General features: G+C 42.5%; 1 protein-coding gene across 1 annotated transcript; it reads left to right on the top strand.

Annotated features, from left to right (window-relative positions):
- Positions 1-14,845: 14,845 nt before the first annotated feature.
- On the top strand, positions 14,846-17,998 carry Tceanc (transcription elongation factor A N-terminal and central domain containing). Its single transcript, XM_051174878.1, has 2 exons — positions 14,846-14,952; positions 16,867-17,998. The coding sequence occupies exon 2, from the start codon at positions 16,875-16,877 to the stop codon at positions 17,952-17,954; it is 1,080 nt and encodes a 359-aa protein (XP_051030835.1). The 5' UTR covers positions 14,846-14,952; positions 16,867-16,874; the 3' UTR covers positions 17,955-17,998.
- The last annotated feature ends 1,419 nt before the right edge of the window (positions 17,999-19,417 follow it).

Below are 19,417 nucleotides of genomic sequence, written 5' to 3'. Positions count from 1 at the left end.
TTTACATTGGTAATGTCTCCCAGGTCCCCCACCAATGGAACCTGAACATTATCTGGCCACTGATGGTGAATACCAGAGTAGTACCAAGAGGGACGGAGGCGGAGGGAAATAATCCCACTGATAGGAATCTATACTTCTCACCTGCTCCCTATCTGTTGGTCTTGCTGAGAAGTGTTTTAAGTCCCTTTTGTCTCCTGTTACTCCATCTAAAACTCCTTTTCTTAGGCAGAATATGGTGACACATTCCTATAAACACTCAAGAGACTGAAGCAGGAGGATCAAAAGTTTATAGTCTCAACTACATAGCAAATTCAAGGCCAGCCTGAGCTTACATGAGACTGTCTCTAAAAGCCAAGGGGGACCTGGGCATGGTAGCCATGCCTTTAATCCCAGCAGAGGCAGGTAGACCTCTGTAAACATGTGGCCAGCTTGATTTACATAGTGAATTCCAGGACAGCCAGGGCTACAGAGAGATCCTGTCTCAAAACAAAGTGTATGCAGGGAGGGGGATAATGTGAGCGGTGTAGCAAAAAAAAAAAAAAAATGAAGAGAAAAAAGTCTTTTCTCTGCAAAGATGGATATCAGTCATAGTCACACAGCTCTTCTGCTGAGCATAGGACACCTTGCATCCTGCAGTGTTTGAGATCCTCTCTCAGAAATCCCGCCGCACCCCCTGGTGGCAGCTGCTGTCCTAGTGTATGACTACCACCAGGCAGACACCCACTGTCTACCCCAGGCAGACACCCACTGTCAGACAGGCATCTGCTACTCAGTCTCTGCCTCTTCCTGGGTCTGGTCTTTTGTGAACCTTTGCTTCTCTCTGTGTAGCAAAACCCTTCCAATCCAGTCATGCTTGAGACCTTCAAGCAACCAATCTTCCAGACTTCTCTCAATTCACCCTTACTAATGCTCACTTGTTCTGTGTCTCATGTGGCTGGTCTCCAACAAGTGGAGGGACAGGATTCTTATAGCACAAGCACAAGGAACATACAAGAGCTTCAAGTGTTCCCTCTCTCGGCTAATATTTCATACAAGTAGCATCCAATGTCTTAATCGAAAGGGAAATTTCAGCACCTTGTTAATGGCAATATTGACCTGTCCTGGAATCCCAGAGCCACACACAAAAAAAGGCTGCGTCAGAATGAGCTGGTAGCAAGCAGCAGAAACAGACCCTGAGGCACTTACAGCAAGGACTGTAGTGTGTCTGTAGACAGGAGCCTTGGAAGTCATCTGCGTGCTAGAAGCAGGACAAGGAGCCCTTGTAGGACTGGCTTGCTAAGGATGTCATCTTTGCCTGCATGATCTCTCACAGTAGTGTAGCCTCCACAGTATTCTGCTCAAAAGTCAGAAATACCAGGGAATGGGGATAGCTGGCACTCAGGCGTAGAATCCTTCCTTAACTAGCCATACAAGAATTCTTTGTTAAGCCAAAGCTCCAAATGCATGCCTGTTATCATATCACTTGGGTGGTGCAGAAAAGAGAAAAGTAATTCAAGGTTATCCTTGGCATTCAAGGAATTCAAGGCCAGCCTGGGCTACATGAGTTCCTGTTTCAAAAAGAAAAAGGGAAGCTGCAGAAGGTGCTGAGGTCAGGGGGCTGCCCCTGCCTAGGCTAAACAAGTACCCAATTAGTCATTTACAAAGTGAGCAAGCTGGCTCTGTCCCATCAAAGTCTACCACCTTGATCCCAGCATGCAAAAGCTGGAATTGAGAGCTTGTCCCTTCCATCCAGAATACCAGGCTAAGTGATTGCCTCACAACAAAGGAGATGACGCCTTCCATTCTCTTCAGCAACCAGAAACCAGGTGACCTTTGAGGCCACTTTCAAATGAAAAGCGACTACCATAAATACTATCACAGAAACCACACAGTGCGGGAAAATGGGGGTGAACGAGAGAAGAAGCACCTCTCTCATACACCACAAATCAGAAGAGTACACTTCTGACCAAGTGTGTCTCCACAAAAGACTGCAGAGAACGCAGCCATTCTTTATAATTTTTTTCTGATGAAGGGACTGCCCTGCCTCCAGGCGCGTAGCAAGGGCTCTGGGTGAAGCATACAGTTATCAGTCTGGGAGAAAGTGCCATGAAGCTACAAGGTTAAAAAAAAAAGATAGATAGACAGATAGATAAGGAAGCACAGCCCCATGCCCTGTGGGTCAACACTCATGACTCGCCTTTTGAGCGAAACAAACAACCTCCCTTTAAAAGGAGAGCCCAAGGACCAAAAGTGAAGAGAGCCATTTCCAGAAGCAGACTTCACGTCGGGATCGGGATCTCTGGCCGCCATCTGTAATCCTGGAAACCAGCCACACTGAATCAAATCCCAGATGCTGGGCTTCAGCTCAGATTTCTAAAGGGCAACTGGACTGTCAACGGAATAGACAAGAGGAGGTATTTAGTGAAATAGCATCCCCTCGTCTCATTTCTTCTTGTACTTTTTTCCTACATCTTTCTGCAATTTGGGGGGCTTTAAATAATGTCTAGCAACAAAATCGTAAAAAAAAATATGCTCTTGAATTCTCATCTTATGATTATGATTGAAGCCAGACGTATGGACCCTTCATCATTTCCTTGCTGTTCTCTTTGATTGTTCGAAACAGGGTTTCTCTGTAGCTTTGGAGCTTATCTCCTATCTTGGAACTTGCTTTGTAGACCAGTCTCGGTTTGAACTCACAAAGATCTGCCTGTCTCTGCCTCCCGAGTACTGGGATTAAAGGTGTGTGTTACCACAGAGTGGATCCTTTGCTTGTTCAATTGCCATCAATCTATGGTAGCTTAAGTATAAGGATGTTTTCCCAAATAAGGTCACATTCGTGGATTCCAGGATTAGGAAGTAGACACAGCTATCTTTGTGAGGCAGCATTTCCATTCAAACCCACACACTCATCAAGTAAGAAATTTCCCCCTCTCTCCTCCTCCTCTATGCTGACTCTGATCCTGAAAAGACAAAGGAGAGAGAGTGGAGGGTCTGCGTAAAATGAAGGCACTGAAGAAACTTATAGGTATTTCTTTTTCCTTGGCAGAGGGAAGGTCAGATCTTTGAAAGTAATGAGTGATTTAAGATGTTAGATGAAACTAGAAATGTTTTTTAAATGTATTTATTATTAGTGTGTGTGTGTGTGTGTGTGTGTGTGTGTGTGTGTGTGTGTGTTGGTGACACACATCTGTAATCCCAGCACTCAGGCGATAGAGAAAAAAGTATTTTAAAAAAATTCCAGGCCACCCACAGCTACATATGAAGTTCAAGGCCAGCCTGGGCTACATAAGAGCCTGTTCCAAAGAAAGAAAAGCCACAAAGAGGGCTGAGGTCAGGGAGCTGCTTACCTAGGTACACAGGTACGCTGACTAGCTATTTACAAGGTAAGCTTAAAGCTGGGTCTAGTCCATCAAAGTCCACATCATCCTATCGTGAAAAAGCTAGATTTGAGGACTTATCATTTCCAGGAAGTATACCAGCCCAAACAATTGACTCTTTTCATAACAAACATGAGAACTCTGTGGAGGTCAGAGAACAACTTTGTGGTGTAGGTTCTCTCCTTCTACCTTTATGTCAGCTCCAGGGATCAAACTCAGATTGCCAGGCTTAGTAGTAAGCACCTTTACACGGTATTCCATCTATCCAGCCCAAGACTGAACATTCTAAAACTAAAACTGTGTCATTTTTCTTCACTTATTTATTCAATTTTGTGTTTGACTGGGGATTGGTTAGGGTTTCATGCATGCTACAGAATATATATGTACCCAGCCCTCTTTCTTAACGTTATCTTTAAAATTTTGATGTAGGGTCTCACTGTGTTACTTAGGCTGATCTTGAACTTGCTCTGTTCTCTTCCTAAATATCTCTCCTCTGGATTTCTTTCTGTAAATTACCCTGTGATATAATATGAAAGCCACACCCCACCCTAAGACCAGAGCAGCTTAGGTCAAGTTTATTAGGACAATCCAGGAAGCAGCAAGCCACACCTAATTTCTAATCCCTCACCATTATTCCAGAAAAGCATGCTGGGATTCAGCTGTGTCAGAGTCAGCTCCTGTGTTCCAGCTCAGGGCAGCTCCCACCCACCTCTGTTCTACTTTGCATTGGAGGAGTCAGCCGGGAGCTTCTGGTGCAGAAAAGGTCTTCTGGAGTAAAGAGAACCTCCAGAGCTCAAGTAGGGGAGGTGTCACAGCAAGGGTGATTTCAGTGAGTTATTCCCTGGGGCCCGTTAAACTCAGCTCCTTGTTAAACTGGCTTCTTGATGAAACCCCAAAGGGGGTTTATGGGTGGGGGGAATGAGTCTTTGAGGATCTCTAGATTTATCTTAACTCAGTATTGAGAAATGGACGGTTTACAGAAGAGTGTAGAATGCATACCATGTTTTGTGTTCTAGGGGGTTTGTGCATTTGGTTTCTGCTCTTAATGTTTTGAATAAGTGGGTTTTTTTTAAATTGTATATCTAGGAGTGTTTGCCTGCTTGTGTGTATGTGCACCATGCACATGCTTGGGGCCCACAGTGTCAGATCCTCTGAAACTTGAGTTAAGGATGGTTGCAAGGTATCATGGGATCTCCGGGATTGAAACCCAAGTCCTCTGCAAGAGCAGCAAATGCTCTTAAATACTGAGCCATCTCTCCAGACTCCCAAATCAGGTCCTCTGTAAGAGTAACAAATGCTCTTAAATGCTGAGCCTTCTCTCCAGGCCCCCAAATCAGTGGCTCTTGAAAGACTTTGGGATGAAGTTAAGGGCAGGATCACAACAAATGAAGGTAGTGGTAGTCTATCTTGAATATCCACTGGGAATACCCAAGAAGTGTTAAAATATAGTAATGACTAGGCGGTGACTCAAGAGACTCTGATTTCATTGGCCTGACCTCCAGGTGCACTAAACGTTTACCAGTTACCTTTCAGTTGCTGTAATCAACTACCATGATCAAAATCATCTTAAGGAATATTTATTTGCACTTAACTGTAGAAGGATAGCTATCCATAATGACACAGAAGGCATGGCAGCAGGAAGCAGAGAGATCACATGTAAACAACACATGGGAACTAGACAGTGACAACTGGAAGTAAAATGAGTCTATAAATTCTCAAAACCCTCCCCGAGTGACATACTCCCTCTAGGAAGGCTCACTTTCTGAAACTTACAACCTTCCAGCAATTGGGGACCAAGTGTTGAAATAAAAACGCCTATGGGGGACATTTTTCATGCAAACCACAATACCAGGTGATGTTAAAATGAGGTTGAGGATCACTTGCCTAAGTAGATCATCCTAGAAATATCTAAGATTAAAATAATTGATAATCTAAGTGTTGGTGAGGATATAAAGCTATGGGAACTCCCACACCTTGCTGATGGAAGTGTCAATTATAACAATCACTTTGAAAAAATATTTGTCAGTGTTAACTAAAACAAATACCTAGCCTACTTCCCAACAATTCCACTCCTGACTATATACTCAAGAGCAGGGCATATGTCCACTAAAAGATAGGAATGAAAATGTCTATCATAGCTTATTTTATTGTTGGTCCAAAACCAAAAAAAGGCCTAGAGTGGTGTTTCATGCCTTTAATACCAGCACTTGGGAGGCAGAGGCAGGTGGATCTCTGTGAGTTCAAGGCCAGCAAGTGCTGCATAGTGAGTTCTAGGATATGTGGAGAGACCCTGTCTCAAAACCAGAACAAAAATGAAAACAATTCAAATGACCACTGACATCAAAATGCATGCATTATGTTAGCTGTATATAAGCCAATATCACACAGAATGCAAACCTACCACAGAGGCAAATTCCATAGACATAAAATGTAGTGAGCCAAACTTATATAAACTAGTACTATGAGTTTGTGGGGTGTGGATGAGAAACATAAAAGTGAGTCAGACCCCTGTAACTGGAGTTACAAACAGTTGTGAACCCACATGTGGGTGCTGAGAACTGAACCTGGGTTCTCTACAAGAATAAGTGCTCTTCATCACTGAGCCATCTCTCCATCTTACTTTTGGAGACAGGGTCTCTCATTGAACTGGAAACTCCCCTGACTCAGCAAGACCCTGCCTCCAGCATTGAGGTTACAGATGTATAGCACTATGCCTAGTTTTTCCATAGGTTCTGGGGACTGGAACTTTACCCATTGACTCACCTTCCCAGCCAAGTAGCCTTTTTTGATAACATGAAGACACACAAAACTCATCTATGGAGACGGATGTCAGGTAGCACTTATCCTGTGGTGATGGGAGGGGCAAACAGGAAGCACTTGAGAGCAAATCTTCATCCAGAAGACAGAATTTTACCAAGGTAGAACATTAAGATGTATCCACTTTGCTGTGTTTATTTCTCAACAAAAGAAAACTGAAATCACTACTCTAAGACAATTAATTGTAAAAAGCTATATCAAGCCAGGACTGTTGGTGCCTGCTACTGAGGAGCTTGAGGCAAGGGGGTCATTGTGTACTCAAGGCTAGGTTACACAGTGAGACCTTGTCTCCAAAATAAAGGGCTTACAACAATGAAGTAAACACTTAACACTTTTTTTTAATGTAACATTTTTTTTTTAATTGAAAAGACTTAGCCAGGCGGTGGTGGCACACACCTTTAATTCCAGCACTCAGGATGCAAAGGCAGGAGGATCTTTGTGAGTTTGAGACCAGCCTGGTCTACAGAGTGAGTTCCAGGAATACCAAAGCTACACAGAAAGACCGTCTCAAAAAAACAAAACAAAAAATGTGGAAAGGCTTTAGTGTATGCTACACACGCACACGCACACACACACACACACACACACACACACACTGGTGGTGGTGGTGGTGGTGGTGGTGGTGGTGGTAAAGGTTCTTGCCATCAAACCTGACAACCTAAGTTTGTTTCCTGGAACTCACATGGTAGAAAGAGAGAACTGACTCGCACAAGTTGTCCTCTGACCTCTATACACACATACATTGGTATGTGACTCCTGTCCACATACACAATAATAAATACGCTTTTAAATTTCAAAGTGTGTGTGTGTGTGTGTGTGTGTGTGTGTGTGTGTGTGTGTGTGTGTTTATAGCCAGAAATCCAGTTACCCTCCTGAGCTTAGAGTCTGGGCTATGTAAGATCCACTTCCCCAATCCCCAACTCCTAGTTAAGAATCACTGGGGGGTTTTGTTTGTTTGTTTGTTTTCTGAGACAGGGTTTCTCTATGTGTCCCTGGCTGTCCTGGAACTCACATATCTGCCTTTAATCAGTCCCTGGCTCCCCAGCCAGCCACTGTCTGATCTCTGCAGAAAGTAACTTTTCCTGGAATAGGCACTGCTTCTGAGACCTTTGACCTGTGTATGTCTGAGGTATCTGTTGCAGAAGTTAACCAGGGAGTTTGTGTTTCTACACTCTAAATTTTTATAAGATTTCCTGCCATTCTGTAACTCTTGAGATTTGAAGGGAACAGCTCTTTAAAAAGAAAAAAAAAATCCATCCATTATATTGTCTGACCTTTACAAACATCCCTAGCTAAGCTCAAAGTCTAGTCCTGGTGTTTAATCAAGAAAGAATGTCAGTCAGCACCTTAGAACCCCACCCCCCCAAGGATGCAGTTATTCTGACTTCATTCCATGGACAACATCTGCAGGCTATCCTTTAGTAAATGTGTAACACTAGCCTTTGGAGAGGCCCTAGGAAAGATTTTTGCCTCAGTTCCTTGGGAATTTACAGGAAGGGGCTGTCTCTGAGTGCTTAGGAAATCAATGTTGCCCCTCAGAGACCTAATTAGAATTGAAAAGAATTTCCACTGCATTAAATGAAATTTATCCAAGAGAATCTGAGAGTATCAAAGCAGCTGAAAAGATGATTTTTTGTTTGTTTGGTTGGTTGGTTTTTCAAGACAGGGTTTCTCTGTGGCTTTGGAGGCTGTCCTGGAACTAGCTTTTGTAGACCAGGCTGGTCTCAAACTCAAGAGTTTTTTGTCTGGTTCTGGGTACTGCCTAATTCACAAATAAGCCTTCGCTCAAACAAATTCTACAAAAATTAAGCTATCCAAAATTATTCTTTTTTTTTAACAAGCAAAAAGTAACAAAGATTTTCTGTTAGCCAAGCTCCTAAAACTTCTCCTAGGCTTTATGAATGCACATCTTGGTAACTCAGCTTTAGCAGAGCCCTGCTACTTGAACTGAGCAGCAGCTTCTCGCCTGTGATATCCAATCCCCCCCCCCCGTCGTTTGCTTCATTCCCTCATTCTGCACTGCCCGTCTCTACCTACAACCCCATACTGTCAGATCTTGAGCAAAAATCCTGTTGGGTTACATTCTAGTTTGGTTTCTGTTGCTGTGATGACCACAATGACTGAAGGGACTCTGATCAGCTCGAGCATGTGGAACATGGCTCTGGCAGGCCTTGCCCTCCTCGCTGATTCCCTCTGCCTTGCTAAAAAAAATTCTAATTGCATCCCTAAAGCTGGCCACCAAGGTCTGTTCCCTTATTTGGTTACTACCTTCTCCTGAGAGTGACTACCAAGTAAGGTTCGGCTATCCAATTATTGAAGTCCAGCAATCAATAGTCCCCTTGGCTTATCTAATTAACCTGCCCAATTAAAATTAAACACCTCATCCTAACACAGGGTTTCCCCTTTACCTTTATAAACTGCTATTTGCCTATGTGCCACATCTGTCTCCTATCTATCCTGAGGCAGTCCTTTGTTCCATTTCCCTTGTCCCCTTCCCCCTCTCCCTGTCCTCTATCTCTTGTCTTTGTCCCTTATCCCTGTCCTCGATCCCTCTGGGGCAAATAAATCTCTGTGCTGAGAACTTGGTCCTGGGGTTCCTGGGCTGACACTGATACTTTTCCTTTCAAGGGCCAAATACAACTTGGGGGAGAGAAGGATTTATTTCTTCTTACAGTGAAGCCCATGGTTGAAGGAAGTCAGGGCAGGAACTTGAAGCAGAAAATACTGATTACCAACTTGCTCCCAGGTACACAACAGCTACCTTTCATATACAGCCAAGGCCTAAGGATAATACTGCCTTCCCACTTTGGACTGAGCCCTCCTCCATCAATTGGAAATTGAGAAAATGGCTGGGAGGTGGTGGTGGTGCACACCTTTAATCCCAGCACTTGGCAGACAGAGACAGGAGAATCTCTGTAAGTTCGAGGCCAGCCTGGTCCACAAAGCGAGTTCCAGGACAGCCAGGACAGTTACAGAGAACCCCTGTCCCAAAAAAAAAAAAAACCAGAGACAGAGAGAGAGAGAGAGAGAGAGAGAGAGAGAGAGAGAGAGAGAGAGAATGCCCCACCGAGTGTTCACAAGCCAATCTGACAGTACTTCAGTAACAGTCAAGAACTTGATGTTTTGTCGAACATAAATAATTTCAGAGAACTTTAACATCAAATGGGGCTATTTTCTGAGAATGATGGACTATAGCAAAAGACAATACAGTAAAACAGAATAGTCTCACCACTTGGAGAGCAAGAGGATTATTCTGAGTTTGAGGCCAGCCTGGGGTACATAGTGAGTTCTATCTAGGCTGGGCTAGACTACAAATGAGGTTTTGTGTAAAACCAAAACCAAGATTCTTTGTAATCATACCTTGATATTAACATAGTCCAAAACATAAAAATAATCAAGTGTCCCCCTCTCCTGACCAGCTAAAGTCCCTTTACTGAGGTAAAAATCTATTACATTCATCACAGAATTACCTTGCTTTCTGATCGTATCCAGTGCATAGAATTGGACAGTTTGCTTCCTTAATTCTTTTCCCCAAATTACTTTGAAATTGGAGGTTGCCAAAGGATACTGCCACATTCTCTAGTTTAGTCACCACTGGTTTTAATGAACCATGCAAGCAAACGATATGCACAGGTGAATTCAGGTTGATCATGACTAATTAATGTTTACTACTTTTTCATTCATCTGATGCATGCTACAAAGCAATGCTTGTTGTACTAATTACTGTTAAGTATGCCAGTAATTATGTCTTGTCTTTTTGCTGCCATTTGTTGATCTATTTATTTAGAGATGGGGGTCTTAATATGTAACCCTGGCTGGCCGTGAACTTGTGCAGATTCTCTTGTTTCTGCCTCTGGAATGCGTGAATTACAGGCAACCACGTTCAACAGATTTTATTTTATACTGATGGGTTTGGGGTTTTTTTCCCCCTTAAAAAATATTATTATAGGCCACTACCTTGAGCCGTTTGTACTGTATTTTATTGTTCTGTTGGTGGTGTTTTGTTTTGTTTTGTTTTGTTGTGTGTGTGTGTGTGTGTGTGTGTGTGTGTGTGTGTGTGTGTGTGTGTGTGTGTGTGTGTGTTTAGGGAGGCAAGTATCGCATCCATCGTTTTAAAAAGTTTGACCCAGGCTGTCTTTGAACACAAGAGTCTCCTGTCCCGTTCTGTATTTGTTTTGTTTTGTTCGTCTATTTTTCTATTGTGACAGAAAATAAAAAGAGTAAGTTGGAAAGTTGGAGAGCACGTCAACAAACTTTGTCACTGAAAAGCACGCAGCCAGGTTAATTTCACTTCGGGCCCAGCTCCTCCCTCAGGGACCCTCTAGGAGCCCGCCCCCACCACTTCGGATCGCTCTGCGCAGGCGCCATTTCCTGGGCACGTCAGCGTCTGGACAAAGGCCCGCCCGCGTTCTCTCGTCGGAATGTTCAGGACGGGTGGGGGTTACGTCATCCGGCTCTGAGGACCGGAAGTTGCGGCGCTAGGGCGGTGCCTGAGCTTCCGGCGACCCTGCGAACGTTAGGGTGGCAACCGCCCTTGTTGGGGCGCGGCGTCCGCCATTTCCGTTAGCTCGGCCCCCGCTGAAGGGCTAACTCCGGTTTCCAGTGGAAGCCCATCCCTGTTGGCAGGCGCTCTGACGCGCCCTGTGCCCGGGCGGCTCTAAGGTTGAACTCCCTCCTCCCCTCTAGCCGAGGACACTTGGGGGGGCCGGACAGCGCGCCGCCATTGCTCTTCTGTAGGCCTCAGGGCCGGCCCTCGGGGGTGGATTTCTTCAGGCTTTGTTTAGTATTCAACCCCACCCACCGGAATCGCTCTGGGCGGACCGCTTCCTCTCGCTCTTCCCTGCCCTGGGATTGTTACGTGGCCGCGTAAAGAGGCAACGCCCCCGCCCCACCCCCCTGGCTCAGGGCCTTCCTACGAAGGTCGACCTTTAGGTGTTACCTAGTGCTAGAAGGTTCGATGTCCCCTTTCGCTGTTGAGTTTTAAAGACTTAAAAACGTATGGTTACTGCTAGTTTGTACCCTAAGCTGGAATTTTTTTTTTTTTTTTTTACTGTAAATGTTCCTCTCCTTTTTCTTCGCGATTAGGCTATTTTAGCACAGATGTATGTACTCCCCATAATTCCATATTTGCAAGCGTCGGAGTTCATTCAGGAAACACATTGTAGGACCTACCCTTACTGTTAAAGCTTTTTTTCTTTCTTTTTTTTGGGGGGGGTTCCTTTTTCTTTCTTTCTTTCTTTCTTTTTTTTTTATTTAATCTTTTCCTTTTTGACAGGGTTTCTCTGTGGGTTTGGAGGCTGGCCTGAAACTAGCTCTTGTAGACTTGTAGACCAGGCTGGTCTCTCGAACTCACAGAGATCCGCTTGCCACTCCCTACCTAGTACTGGGATTTAAAGGTGTGCACCACCACTGCCTGGCACAGGCTTTTATATGTCCACACACATTATATGTACATATGTGTTTACATACATATATCCACAAGCTCATGAGTTAAAATGTATAAGCATTATATTAGCATATGTTCTAGGTCTGGACTACAACTGCCAAGAAATGTGTGAAAATGTAAAGCACAACAGATTTTCTTGAGGATTAACACAAGAATTAAAATACCCTTTTACAAAAGATTTTGAAAGGACAGTATTGGGGTATGGCTTTGGTGTAGTTCAGTGGTAGAGCACATATTTTAGTGTGCACAAGTGTGTTTGGCCCCCACCACCACATTTCTCCAAAGGAAAAAAAAATATTTCAGATATCCTGGGCCAAATGATTATAATTAACTCCATCAGTTTTTAACATAACTGTTATACATTTTAAAAATACCTTTTTGTGGCTTGAAATCTTTATGTGGGGACAGCATTGCTCTAAGAAAGGCCTTAATAATTTCCTGTGGCCAAATACAGACTGCCCGTTTTCTACTTTGAAATAGGGTCTCTTGTAGTCCTTACTGGCCTCTCTGTGACTCACCAGGCCAGCTTTATGCAGTGCTGGGAGGCAAACTCTGGCATGCTTGCTAAGCACTCTACAAACAGCCTCATCTTTAGCACCACCCTCATCCTTAGCACCACCCTCATCCCTACCCCCCAAGCATGCCTGTAAACCAGAGATCAACTTAGATGTCTTTCGAAATCACAGTCCCTCCCGCTTTGTTTTTGAGACAGGGTCTATCAACTGAAACTGAAACTCAACAATTCAGCTAGACTGCCTGGCCAGTGAACTCCAAAGATTCATCTGCCCTTCCCGTTGCTGAAATTACAGGTGTGGACCATGACCCTGGCTTTTTATGTGGATGCTGGGGATCTAGACACAGGTTCACAATTGCACAGCAAGCAATTTGCCAGCTGAGCCATCTCCTCAGTCCCAACCTGCATATTTTATTATGCTTCACTGTATGTAGATGTTTGTATATATGCTCATGAGTACCAGTGCCATTGGAGGCCAGAGGCAAGATCTTTACAAAGCTGAGCTTACAGTAAGCAGTTGTGAGCCACCCAATGTAGGTGCTGGAAACTGAACTCCTGTCCTCTGCAAGAGCAGTACACACTCAACTGCTTAGCTATTGGTCCAGCCCCTTTCAGTATCTGCTATCTGTTGTTTCTGCTATAAAAGTAGCATAATTGAAAAGTCTCTCCACTAGAAGTCTAATGTTTCCTATCTGTCCTTTTACAGAAAGTACTTGCTGACCTCCTGTCCGGGAACAACACCTGGTATGTTAGATACTAAATCTTTTTTTTAAAATGGTTTTTAAGAAAAAGTCTCACTATAAACGCATACTGTCTGGCATTGATAATCCTCCTGTCTTAGCCTCCTGAGTGCTAGTATTATATGTGTGCCAATATGCCTAGCAAAAATTATTCCTTTTGAAATTACATTTGTTTTATTGTGTGTGAATGAGCATTGCCAAGTTGTCTATGTGGAAGTGGGATAACTTCTCAGTTCTCTTCCTTTGTTATGCTCTAGAAATTGAACCCACACCGTTAGGCTTTGTGGTAAGATTTTTAATCACTGAGGCACCTCCTCCGCCCCTGGCAATGTTTTTAACATTCTATTGTAAATACACATTATTTTCAGTCACTTTATAAAGAGTAAGCACTTCATTAAAACTGTCCCATTTAAGATGGATGGTAGTGGCCCATGCCTTTAATCCCAGCACTAGGGAAGCAAAGGCAGGTGGATCTCTGTGAGGCCAACCTGGTCTACAGAGCTACTTCCAGGACAGCCAGGGCTGCTACACAGAGAAACCCTTGTCTCAGCAAAACAAACAAAAAACACCAACAAAAGAAACTATCTCTTTTAGTTTGAATATTAACCCAAGGTGGCATAGTCACCCCATTTTGAAGATGAGGAAGTAGAGGCACAGGATGATCAGTAAACTTAGCCAACTTGTTAATACCCCTCACTTCCAGGAACTATAATGTTTTTGTTTTATTTTGTTTTGTTTTTTGAGACAAGGTTTCTCTGTAGCTTTGGAGCCTATTCTGGAACTCACTCTGTAGACAGGCTGGCCACCACCACCTGGCAGAAGTATACTTTCTTGAGCATCCATATCCAAAAGTTTGCTCAGACCTTCTTGATTAGACCATAGTGGACACCATAGAACTTTTTTTAAAATCTAGGATTTTACAATTTTTTGTTAGCATACAGAATGGTAGGGGTTTTATGTTGTTGTTGGTAGTGTTGTTTTATTTTGTTTTGGGTTTTGGGGGGGATGTTGTTTTTGTTTAGTTTGATTTGGTTTTTCAAGACAGGGTTTCCCTGTATAGCCTTGGCGGTCCTAGAAGTAGCTCTGTAGACCAGGCTGGCCTTGAACTCACACAGATCCTCCTGCCTCTGCCCCCAGAGTGCTAGGATCAAAGGTGTGCACCACCACCCAGCTCAGAATAGTGGGTTTTCTTATCACATTTTTATTTGTAGAAGTCATTATATTTTATTCTAATTATCTCCCTTATCCACTGCCCTCTCTGTGTTCCCTTCCCCATCTGATGGATTCCCTTCCTTGCCCCAGATAATGTTCCTTTTGCTTTCATGTCACATGTATTCCATTACGCTCTCTTCCCCCTCCCTCTTCTCATTATATCCCCTTTCTAGTTTAATGATAGAAGGTTTTTATTTGTTTGTTTGGTTTGTTTTTCAAGTCAGGATTTCTCTGTGGTTTTGGAGCCTATTCTGGAACTAGCTCTTATAGTCCAGGCTGGCCTCAAACTCACAGAGATCTGCCTGCCTCTGCCTCCCGAGTGCTGGGACTAACGGTGTGAGCCACCACCATCTGGCCCATGTCAGATGTTCTTGAGGTAGAGGGACAGGTGTTGTGAGCTACCTGACATGGATGCAGGGAACCAAACTGGCCCAGCAGTAGAGGACTTTTAAATGGTGTTCTTAAAAATCAAGAACTGAGGTGGACTTTGTCTTCCAGGACTTAGATACAGTGAGTGAGTAAAAGGAAGTTGCTGTATAGTGACAAGAAAAGAAGCTCACACATTGAAAGAAAAAGCATCCTGGACACTTTGTCACTTGTTTAACAGAAGAACTTATCTTGGGAGCTATTTGGCAGGTGTGTTCAAGGGAATAAAAGAGTTATTACTCCTTTGTGGGAAATGTGGACAAAGAATGTTTTTAAATATGGTAAACATGAACACGCTGTACTTATTTGATGTTTTTCACAGATTTTCTGTTGTCAGATGAAATTCACATCCCAGGCTTATTGTGAAAACTGAGATAACCTGAGCGTGAATAGTACCATAGACTTGCTCAGTGAATTTTCATTGCCTTCCACTGTTCAGAGGTAAGTATTGGAGATTATCAGGAATCATATACATCACAACATTTACTACATTACAATACAAAGGGTTCTAATTTGTATATTACACAACAGTGTCTTTAATAGTTTCTTGTGTAATTGGACTTACCTAACATAATCTGAAGTTAGAGAGGTTCTGTGTATTCAGTGTAGGAGCAAGACTGCAGCTCTGTTTGGAAATAATGGTAACCTGTTGGTGGGTTAGGTTGGAGGAGTCAGGTCCTCTCTGTGGTTTAAATCAGAATTGGCTGGAGAACTGAACAAATGTTCAAGTCCTACCCTCAGAGACTCCCGTTCATTATACCTAGGGTGAGGCCCTGGTGTTGTTTGCTGTAGGTTTTGTCTGATGTCCTTAAACGATTCTAATACACAGTCAGGGTGAAGAAGTATCTTTGGTGATAGCATGAGGCCAGGTTTAGGGAGCTGCTGTAGCAAAGGCACAGCTATGAGATGGTGCCTTGCCTGTCTGTGGTTGAGAGTAGTCAAGACAGAGGGCCAGGATGAGGTACTATTTATCTCATGGACAGAGCCTACACTCCATCCTGTGAGTACAAGGAAATGTCTGAAGGACTTTCAGCAGAAGAAAACACACACATATGACTTAATGAAGCCAAACTCTGCAAGGAAAACCATCTGTAACTTCAGTCTAGGGGGGTCTGATATTTTCTTGTGGCCTCCACAGGTGCCAGGCATGTCTGTGATGCACAGACATACATGGAGACACGCAATACACCCATACATGTAAAATTACAAAAAAAGAAAAGTATTTTCCTCAAACTTAAAAAAAGGATACTACAATAGGGGATTTTTAAAAATACATTTATATGACATATGAATTTGCATAAATGAAATACTGGTATTTTTCCACAACTTTTGTGTAAATATAAAAGTATTACCAAATAAAGAATAAGTGGGTCATCTGGATTTGATCCTGTTTTTCTAGCAGCTCAAATGTTAGCACATTGTACTCTGTTGACTTTTAGGGTTCATCAGACCTGCTTCCCAATACATGTAATATCTGTTTCTTTACATTGGTTCAGACATTAATATCCCTGATTTTTTGTTGTTTTTTTTTTTTTTTTTTTTTTAGTTTTTCGAGACAGGGTTTCTCTGTGGCTTTGGAGGCTTTCCTGGAACTAGCTCTTGTAGACCAGGCTAGTCATGAACTCATAGAGATCCTCTTGCCTCTGCCTCCAGAGTGCTAAGATTAAAGGCATGCACCACCAATGCCTGGCTTGTTTCCTTTTTTATATTCAGAAAAGCATCACTACAAAGATTATAAAGGCATTAAGTATCTCGGTCTCATAACTGAATATGAGGAAAAAAATCGACCAGTATTTGCTTAACATTGTCTTATGGATGCTTACCTGAGCATGATTTTATTATTCCCAACATGATTAAATTCAGCCCAAGATTAACTTTTTTTTTTTTTTTTTTTTTTTTTTTGAGACAGGGTCTCATGTATTCCAGGCTAGCCTCAAATTTCCTATGTATCTAAAGATTGTGTTAAACTCTTGTTCCTTTTGTCTCCATCCCCAGATGCTAGGATTGCAGCCATACCCTACCATGCTAGGTTCTTGAATAATCTTAATCTAGAAAGGTACTGATTTGTACAGTTGGAGGTAGAACAAGTTATAGCTTATATTGTAGCAAGCTTTTGAATGTTCTGCTGAAACTTTGCAGAGCCATTTTTCCTTCAGCTATTGAGAATAAAATCTTGAAAGTTGACTAGTTCACATCGTTGTATTATCTAATCTACCACACCCTTTTATATCACATTACTCCCTCAGAAAACATCAAATGGATAACTGGCAGAAGTGCTAGCTCATGCTCCAGGAGCTGCAACTAGTAAAGGCAAGATTTTAAGGATTGAACCATCTCTTTTTTTTTATTTTGCAGCTGTGAAGATGGCTGACAAAAGACAGATCAATGCCAGGGCTTCGCTGATTGAGCAGCTGGTATCTAAAAGGTATTTTGAGGATATCGCCAACCAGCTTGCTGAACTAGAAATGATTTATGTGTCTAAGGAGCATCTCCAGGAGACAGATATAGTCAGAGCTGTATACAGAGTCCTCAAAAACTGCCCCTCAGTGACTTTGAAAAAGAAGGCCAAGTGTCTACTGGCAAAGTGGAGAGCTTTATATAAGAGTACACATTTCAAAACAAGGGAAAGTCTTAAATTACACCATTCTACTGTTAATAAAGAAGCAAGTACAGCCATTTCTCAGGCTGAGAGCCAGGATGAGGAATTAGATTCCAGCCAGGATGAGATAGCTGGTCTTTGCAGATCTCTCTCTAGGCTTGTACCCCAAGATGTTGCAAAGCCTGCTGCAGCAATTGGGTCTGAAAGTAGCATCACTGAAATGGAAGTTAATGAAGAATATTTTGGGGGTGGTGACTCTGAATCCACTAGCAAGAGCTCAAGTATGTCACAAGATCCCATAGTGTCTGTTAGATCTAAAGGGGTAGAACTTCTTTATTCAGCATTAGCTAGTTCTTCTACAGATTACACAAGAACACATTTGTGGCAGAATTTTGCAAGAGAAATTGAAGAGCACATTTTTGCTCTTCATTCAAGCAATATTAAAAAATATAAAATTTGTATTCGAAGCAAAGTTGCCAATTTGAACAACCCCAAGAATTCTCATTTACAACAAAACTTGCTCTCTGGAACCATGTCTGCAAGAGAATTTGCTGAAATGACTGTCCTGGACATGGCAAATCAGGAACTGAAGCAGTTGAGAGCTTCCTACACAGAATCCAGTATTCAGGAACATCACCTTCCCCAAACAGTTGAAGGCACACAGACAAATAAAATAAAGTGCAGGCGCTGTGAGAAATACAACTGCAAGGTCACTGTAATTGCCAGAGGAACACTTTTCCTTCCAGGTTGGGTGCAGAATTCAAATCCGGATGAACAAATGACCTATGTCATTTGTAATGAATGTGGAGAACAGTGGTACCATAATGACTGGGTGTGCTTGTAATTTGTAAATAATTCCTCAGGGGCATGTGTTTCATGTGTCTAACATAGCCCCTTTTGTTCTCTCCCCTCTCTTTCTCTCTCTCTTTCTTTTTTTCTCTCTCTTTCTCTGTCTTTCTCTCTCTCTCTCTCTTTCTTTCTCTTTCTTTCTCTCTCTCTCTCTTTTTTGGAATCTTACTGCTATTTTTGTATTTGGGATTTTTTTGGGATTTTTTGCTTGTGAAAGATCTTACTGTGCAGCCAAAGTACATTACCACACCTGGCTTGGTATAATGTTCTTATTACAGTCCTGGGAATAAGGAAAGAAAGTTGTTTGTCAAAATGCAGGCCACCATTGCTAATAGTTGTTTGGGAAGAGTAGAAAACTATCACATTGTGCTTTGTGACCATTGGAGTAGCACAGTAACTCCACACAGCCTGAGAGCATGTTAGAGAGACAGATACTGGCCTGATACTCCTTGAGTCCTGATCTGAATTTTGGCAGAATCCCCAGGTCATCCTTTGATAGAGTTGCAGGCCTGTGGGTCTCAGGAATGACTATACATTAGAATTTTCTGGGGAACATTAAAGTGTACAGGTGCTGAGGGCCAAGCCTAGAATAATCCAGTCTGAACCTATGGCATGGGACCCAGGCATCAACATTGCTCTGGTCATTTCTTAGTTTGCTTTAAGTTGCTATTAGAGTTGAGAACTTCCTGTAAATAGTCTTTTATTTGAGCATTTCTATAGTTCTGAAGAAATTAATGTTATTCTGGAGATTTTTACAGATGAGGAAAAAGGCCCAGAGATCTTCAACGACTTAACCAGATTATATAACTGCAGGAAATCTGCCTCACACTGATCCCAGATTTTCTAGCTTCCTTATGAAGCAAGTGTGATGACACTTGTCTGTAATCCAGATACCAGGGAATGAATTCAGGGTGAGTTTAGATTTTAAAGTTCCTGTCTCAAAAAAAAATAGTAAAAGTGCATTGTGGTGCTTCAAGCCCATAATCCTAGCATTGGGGATGCTGAGGCAGATGCCCATGGACGAAGCCAGCCTGCATTATGTAGAGAAACAATGCCAAAAAAAAAAAAAAAAAAAAAAAAGATTCACAGTCTGAGTACAACTCCCTGTTGACTGCACAAAAAGTGTACTCCTGGAAATGGTGCTAAGAAAATAGTGTTTGGGGCCTCTTAAATTTACATGACTAGAGTTTTATTCTTTTGTCCTTGATTTTCTCACTTTTACAAGTCTCTTTTAACGTGCTTAGGCTTAGAGCCTGCTTCTTTAGTTAAATAAGCTGTACGTTTTTTCCTTTTGTGTGAGCTCTTCTTTATATTAGGATTCTTCATGTCTTCAAGTCCTGCATATATGAAAATGACACTAGTTGTCAGAGGCAGTTCACTCCCTCAGCCTTTGAATTTATCAACATTTACTTACTTACTAACTGAAGTGGAAATCACTTCTCCAAGGCCTATGCAAAC

This window comes from Phodopus roborovskii, unplaced genomic scaffold (assembly GCF_943737965.1).
Source record: "Phodopus roborovskii unplaced genomic scaffold, PHOROB, whole genome shotgun sequence".
Taxonomy (NCBI): Eukaryota; Metazoa; Chordata; class Mammalia; order Rodentia; family Cricetidae; genus Phodopus; species Phodopus roborovskii.
This window is presented reverse-complemented; position numbering and strand designations above follow the sequence as displayed.